Source organism: Gallus gallus, chromosome 1, assembly GCF_016699485.2.
Source record: "Gallus gallus isolate bGalGal1 chromosome 1, bGalGal1.mat.broiler.GRCg7b, whole genome shotgun sequence".
Classification (NCBI taxonomy): domain Eukaryota; kingdom Metazoa; phylum Chordata; class Aves; order Galliformes; family Phasianidae; genus Gallus; species Gallus gallus.
The window spans coordinates 54,586,125-54,593,256 of NC_052532.1; the positions used below are offsets into that span (position 1 = coordinate 54,586,125).

Genomic DNA, 7,132 nt, shown 5'->3' on the forward strand with positions numbered 1-7,132 from the left:
AAAGGACGCAAAGTCATCTTTCATTGCCTACAACCTGGCATGCATCACACGAAGGCTACCTTGAAAAGCCACTCTTACTGTTCAGGCTGATACCCCCATAGAAATTCACGCACCTCCACAGCTTAGAAAGGATACATAAAAAGGTTATTTCTCCCAAGCTGTATGCTTCCACATACCGAATAAGTTGAGAAAGAAAGAACGCAACTGAGAACCCACACTGGACGCATGTTTAAAAATAACAAAGGCACCTTCATAAAGCCCCTTAGCCCTTCTGGGATTTCCTCTAATGACAAAGAACTTCATGCTCCTTACAGCAGCCCTCTTTGGGGGAAAGCGTGTGCACTGCTTCGATCCATGTGCATGGGTTACCTGGGTCGCCACTGCAGCCCAATTACAGCTTGAACCAGGGGAAGACGTGTGGGTGGGCATGTATATGCACATCCACTTGCGTGCAGCCCTCTGTTTTAAAGCTACTATTTCCTAAGCGCTCATGCACAGCTTTTTTCAACCAGGGATTTAAATATTTAAAGTATTTCCTTTCCCCCCCTCCTTGGGGGATTAGATTACAAATCCAACTTCAGTGTCACTCAGTACACTCCAGCGACTTCTTACACCAAAGTTTCCAGTGGCAGCTATCTAATTTTATTTCTTTCAAATAACATTCCTTCCTGATGCTTTACAAGCCAGACATTAATGCCTCATTTAGGACCTCTTTTTCTAATGTGCCAAATTAATAAGGTTAAAAGCAAAGCTGTGCTCTACTTTTATTGCAAACACTGGGCAAGGTGCAAGGAACAATCAAAAAATTCATTAGCCTAAAATAAAAGCTAGCTGAATATTTAACTGTGAAATACATAATGCAAGAAAACTTCTTTAATACAAGGAAATCTCCCTGACTCATACAGACCAAATTTGCTTGCTGCAAAAGAATACGCGTGCTGTACCTACTTACAGCATGCTGTGTAGTCCAAGTCCTGTTGGTTTGACACAGAAATGAGGATGCCATCATCTGCTGTGGCTCACAGATTCACCAGCACGATGCTTTTCACACTGTGTAAGTTCAGAGTGAAGCATGACAAGCAAATCAACTCAAGGAGTCCTACCTGAAACTCACGTGCCCCACACCAGGGGCTCAGCAGCACCCCGCAGGCACTGAACAGGCTGGTGCAGAGAGGGCAGAGCAGGAGACGTATACTCGGTCAGGACAGTCCCCAGCACTGAAGAACTTAATGCTTGTACAGAAGCACACATCACTCGTGCACTGAGCCACCCTACCTTACATCCCTCCCTGGTGCTACAGCCATGTGACAACCCCACTAGGCAGTAGGCAGGGAGCTGGAATTAACATGTGCCATTCAAGGGAAGACCACTGGCTGCAGCTTGATGGGAAGGAATTATCTCCCCCGAAAACATCATCAATGAAACTTCTTACTAACCCCACTCATTGATCAGGCATTAAATGGAAAACAGGGGATAAGAGCATTATGCAAAAGAAGCGACACAGAGTCCAAGTGCACATGCAGTGGAATTCTGATTTATTCATGAACCCTTAGTTTCAGGTGCCAAACAATTACATGAAAGGGGAACACATTGCATCCTCTGCTGATTACATTCACAAAATTGGAATCCCAGAAAATCCCTCTGTCTGGAGGCATGAGCCAGAGATAATTAGGAGCTGCATTCTCCCGTTGATTTGCTGCAGTCTCTGGTGGTCTCATCTCCTACATAGAGCATAAGGCTGGTGCCAGAAACAGCACTTCGTCACACACCAGCATTTTGCCCGCGACAAAGGGATGTTATCTACAATTTGGATACTGAAACACAAATAAGAAGAAATTAACCAAACTCTACAGTTTGAATTGCTGCTTTAAGGACAAATACCTACTTCATCCACAGAGATCTTACATGAATGGGCTCCACAGGGAGCAGGAGCATCCAACAGAAATGGGAACGTGCTTTGAAGCATTATCCTTGTAGCATGTGGTAACTGAATCTAAATGACCTACCACAGACATTATCTATCTTTATCCCAGACGATTCAGATAGACACAAACACAAAATTCTTGAACTTAATTTTGTTTCCTTAATGGGAAAGGAAGAAGAGGCTTTTCCCTCCATCGATTTGAGCACAGCCCTTCAGCCGCACACCCGCACTTGATTTTATGTCTGTTGACACTTAGACAAGTCACACACTGAATTCAAACACCTGCCTTGAACAACATGAGCAATCCGCAGGAAAAACCCATCAGACTGAAACCCTCGTGTCCCCAGCCCCGTTCCCAGCTCCCTCGGGATCACCCTGGGGTTGATACATAATACATATGCATGAGCCCAAAAGGCTTGAGATGGGGAAAAAAAAAAAGAACTGCTCTACAATGACATTCACACAAGGACAACCGAAGCAGCTTTGTCAGCCAGGATTTAATGCAGTACGTCTGGCAGCAGATGCCGGTGCTGGGAAGAGCAACGTGGACTTAACTTCTTCCAATCTCCAAAGCATTTTTAGACTTGTCGCGTGGTACAGTGTAAGATAAATGAGCTGAAACTCCAAAAACAATGGAAACGATTTAAGTGTTCGTGAATATACTCTCTCCACGCAGAGAGGAAGCTGACATGCCAGTTGCACCCCAACAACCGTATAACTCATTTCTTAGAATCACAGAATGGTTTGGGTTGGAAGGGGCCATTCACATCATGTAGTTCCAACCCTCTGGCTATAGGCAGGGACGCCTCTCTCTACACCACGATGCTCAAAGCCCCATCCAGCCTGGCCTAGAGTATTTAAATTGCCTTATATTGCTTTATTTCTGTTTCAAGAGGAAAATAAGTTCCCATCCACATCAACTCTTTATCTCTGAGAAATTCCGACTTCAGCCAAATCAGTTTTACATCCGTACATGTGGAGTTTTAGCGCTATGAAAATCAGCACACAGTTCCCTCAGTATTAATTAGTAGTACTAAAAAAAGTAAACACTGAAAGCTTATGAAAGTCTACACTGTAAGAATGTGCACTTACAGAGAAAGAAGCACTCTGATAAGCTACTGTTTCCTAAGACATCATGGTTGCTGGCGCCAGGTGATTTTGGCTTGAAAACATTCAGAACTAAAAACCTATTTCCTAAGGTCAGCAAGTAGCTGCCACAGAAAAGCTGTATGCAGATATACCAAGACAGAAGTCACCCTTCTGCAGGTCTCACAGTCACTATCAGGAAGGCTTCCAGAAGACACAGAATGGCTTAACTCTCAACTTCAAGCAGTTCCAGACTGTCAGTACCTCTGAGAGCAGAGCCCTGAGCAGCTCTGTGCACCCTGGGCATGTGGTCCCACGGAAGCCAGCTAAAAGCTTCCAGGGATAGCAACAATGATCACAGTGGGGCTCCGGGGGACGGATTTCGCCACACACAATTAAATGAGGGCCAGATCCTTGTGGCTGTCAGCTGAGCTCCATCTCAGCATCCCAAATGGAATAATTTAAAGGCAGTGTACGGGATCCATCAAAGGAGTGCCACACGCGCACTGCTCTGCAAGTCTCCTTCCCCTTTAGAAGTAGGGGAGGAAGCGCAGATCACTTTGTGAGATGGGAGAATGCTGCATTGATTTTCAAACGGAATCTTCCATCAAAACCAACAATAAGCTCATCTTCAGACAAAGAAGAAAAAAATCCTCACACCATCCGAGCTGTTCTGCCATGGGAACAAAGGTAGGCATCAGTCCTCTGCCAGCCGTCGGTCAGGCAGTGCCACGCGAGGAACTGCTCAGAGGACTGCAGACCGGAGTCCATCCGAAGACCCGGCCTTTGTCAGCAAGCACAGCGAGCAGCAGCACACCAAAACAGGAGCTGAGAAACGGAGCAAAACAATTCCAGTCTGCAACATCAAAATCAAGTTAAGAAAGGGATTTATAGTAAGTTTCTTCACCAACGTCTCTCAGGTAGAAGATGTCAGTTTCTCTGCCTTCCTGAGGACTCCCCCAGCAGGAGGGATCCCAGCGCATCCAGCCTGAGCCCAGCCCAGCAGCCCCGCACACACCCTGGCACCATCCCACCTGATGCAGGGACGTGCAGGTGCACCAGGAACTGCAGTGGGCCATTGTAACAGCCCAGGGCTGACCCTCCGCATCCAGAAGCACAAAGCAATCACTGAGTCACGCCCATTCCACAGACAGCAAGTGGCAAAAGAGCAAAGAGAAATATCCTGAGCAAGGACCCAGCAAAACCCCCATGCAGCTACAGCAAGTACTGAAGAATTTTTTGTTCCATGTTGCCTTTTTTTTTTTTTCTCTCCCCAGAAGAGGTTAGACAGGCAACAGGAAAACACACAGTCACCAATGCCATTTCCTCCCTCAGGAACAAACAGTGAGCTGGCCTCCCCCAGATCCTCAAGCAAGACCCAGGGGCTGGGATTAGCTCCTGACTTTCCTCTGCAGTTTTTCTAACAATGCCTTCCATTAGCTGCCACTTACCCCCCCCAGGGATTTTTGTTGTGGTACTTGCTGGATTTGCTGTGCAGTCACCGCCCCGGAGGCGTACAAGAGCCATGTGGATGCGGCACTGAGGGATGTGGTCAGTGGGCATGGTGGGGATGGGCTGACAGTAGGACTAGGTGATCTTATAGGGCTCTTTTCCAACCTTAATGATTCTATGATTTTACTTTAATGGTTCTAGCAGGAGATCTACATTCGGACCTTCTAAAATGGGAAGTGCCTCCCTAACACTGAAGAGTTACTGTGTCCCTGAGCACGGCCGCGCTCGTCACTCAGTGGCCTTCCAATATCTTCACCTTTCACGTTGCACCGACGTGGTTTGGAAAGCTCTGCAGACAGAGACCAGCTTTCCTAAAGTTCACCAAGAGCACAGAGGGAGTGAAGAAACAGCCACATCTTCAGTAAGGAACTTACACTCCTTTCAAAGAACTTAACTGGACGCCTACCTTATTTCCCATCCACAAGGATGGGTAGAAACTCTTCAGCTAATTCTGACAGCGAGACATAATCTCACAAAGCACTGTAAGCAACTGGTGGCAACCCAGGGGCTGAGGCAGCTCCCTCCTGCAGCCTTCCTAAGGCACACACTGCCATGCCAACCTCCGGCCAAAACGCCAAACCTCCTCCTCTACAAGAAGGTTACCAACCAGGATCTTGAAAAGTTTTACAACATCACCAGCCTTGCGCTCTGCCCAGAGTCCAGCCCCAATGGGTTGAGGGTCACAAGAAGAAGGGTTATAAGGAAATCCTATTATCATAAATGGGTGCAACTGCAAGCAAGGTTATTGTACTCCAGGAACAATATCCCACATAGCCAACGTGCATCCACATCACAGATACCCGACTAAAAGAGCTGTTTGGGCTTTGCAAAACACATTGAAACTGAATGGCCAGACCGTACCTCCATCTAGAATAGTACCTGGTTGATTTCCAGCGGCATCCGCTGCAGAAACAATCTCCATTTAGGGGAAAAAGAAGCACAGAACTAGTAACTGTAAGATACAACAGAGATAAATAGGTTCTGATCTCGTTTACTTCCAGATCTGCTCCACGCACGCTAACAACCCAAACGCATGTTGTATGGAAGACGGGCGCAGCTCATCCTCCCCGTGCTTTCCCGGCACCGCGTTCTCACCTCAGCTTTGGGGGGATGCTCTGAGCGGTACCGAGCCTCAGCCTATTTATAGTGCCACAGCAGCACAAACACAGAGCCATACCTCCGGCAGCTCACTACGGAGCGCACCGAGGATCCTCTGAAGGCGATCCTCATGCGTTCAAAGCCACGCGGTGAAATACCGTTTCACCTCTCGCGTACCGCACGCTGACTTTACGTCCCAGTAGCACAATTCACCCACAGCCTGGGGAAAAGCAGCTCTCGGCCGAATTCTCTGCACGTGCACCCGGACTGCGTGACCTGCAGGACGCAACCGATGAATGAAAGGACACGGCAGTTCGATGCGCGAAGCCGCGCTGCGGCTCGCAGCCCCGTGCGGTGACCTGAAGCGCTCCGGTGAAGCCTTCCCCGGCTCCGACGGATGGATGCGGCGGGGGCACAGCGGGGAGGAAGACGCCCCCCGCTTTCCCCAGGAGCCGGCACGGATGGGCGCCGCGAGAGAACGCGTCCGTCCAACCAACGGCACCAACTTCGGGGGAGCGGACAGCTGACGGAGAACCGCTCCGCGGGGCGGTAGGTGCGCTGCCTCCCGGTTGCGGCGCGGAGCCCCGCAGCGCCGCACGCCACCAAAAAAACTTCAGGGCAGGCGATTTTTCATCGACTGCGCCCCGGCAGCCACGAGAGGGGAAGCGAAGAGCCGAGCTCCGACCTTCCTCCCCCGTATCCATCCCCGCTTCCCCTCTCGGTGCGCCGCTCGACCGAACCCCAACAAAGTTTCCTCCCGCCCCGCGCACCCCGGGGCGGCCGCCACCTGCGGCGGGGAGAGCGGAGCGGAGCGGCAGAGCCCTACCTGGGAGCAACATACTTTGGAAATAGAAGATGACGAGGATGAAGGAGCCCACGGAAGTGACCAGGACCATCCTGCACACCCGGTTCATCCTCATTACTTCCAGCACCGCCGGCTTCATGGCGCTGCCCAGCAGCGCACCGCAGCGCACCGCCCGGCTCAGGCTCGCAGCCGCTCCAGCGCTGTCGCCGCCGAAGGAGAAGCCGGAGCCGCCGCCGCGCCGGAGGATGCCCGGGCGCCCGCGCCCTGTACCGGGGGGCGCTAATGCCTGCGCTGGGCGTGACCACGCCGCTCGGCAGGCGGAGGGGCGCTCGGCGCGGCGCGGGGGGAGGCGGGCCGGGCGGGGAGCCGGGGCGGAGCGCCGCCCCCCCCCTCGCCAGGGGGAGAGATGGTCCCGCCCGGCGGCGGCGACGGCGGCGGCGGTGTCGGCGGGCGGGGACGCGCCGGGCTGCCTCGAGGGGCCGCCGCCGCCGCGGGGCGAGGGGCGGGGCGTGGCCGGCGCCGCAGCGGTGTGCTGCCGCTGCTCGCCCTGAACTTGGCCGCTGTGGCCTCGGCGGCCGTGCGCCCGCGCTCCGTCTGTGGAGAAACGTTCCCTGCCCCTGTGGCGCGCGCGGCTCTGTTAATACTAAGGCGTTCTCTCGCTCGGCATTATGTAAGGCGCTGCTCTGTGGCAGTCTCTGCCGCACCGT

The 7,132-nt window shown here is 51.8% G+C and overlaps 1 protein-coding gene across 1 annotated transcript in view; it reads right to left on the reverse strand.

The window, feature by feature from the left end:
* Window positions 1–6,684, reverse strand: part of CHST11 (carbohydrate sulfotransferase 11) — a 162,251-nt gene extending 155,567 nt beyond the window's left edge. Inside the window, exon 1 of the mRNA XM_046944028.1 lies at window positions 6,462–6,684. Within this exon, the coding sequence (XP_046799984.1) occupies window positions 6,462–6,564 (103 nt within the window). The 5' untranslated portion in view covers window positions 6,565–6,684. The remainder of the gene's footprint in view (window positions 1–6,461) is intronic.
* Between the last annotated feature and the right edge of the window lie 448 nt (window positions 6,685–7,132).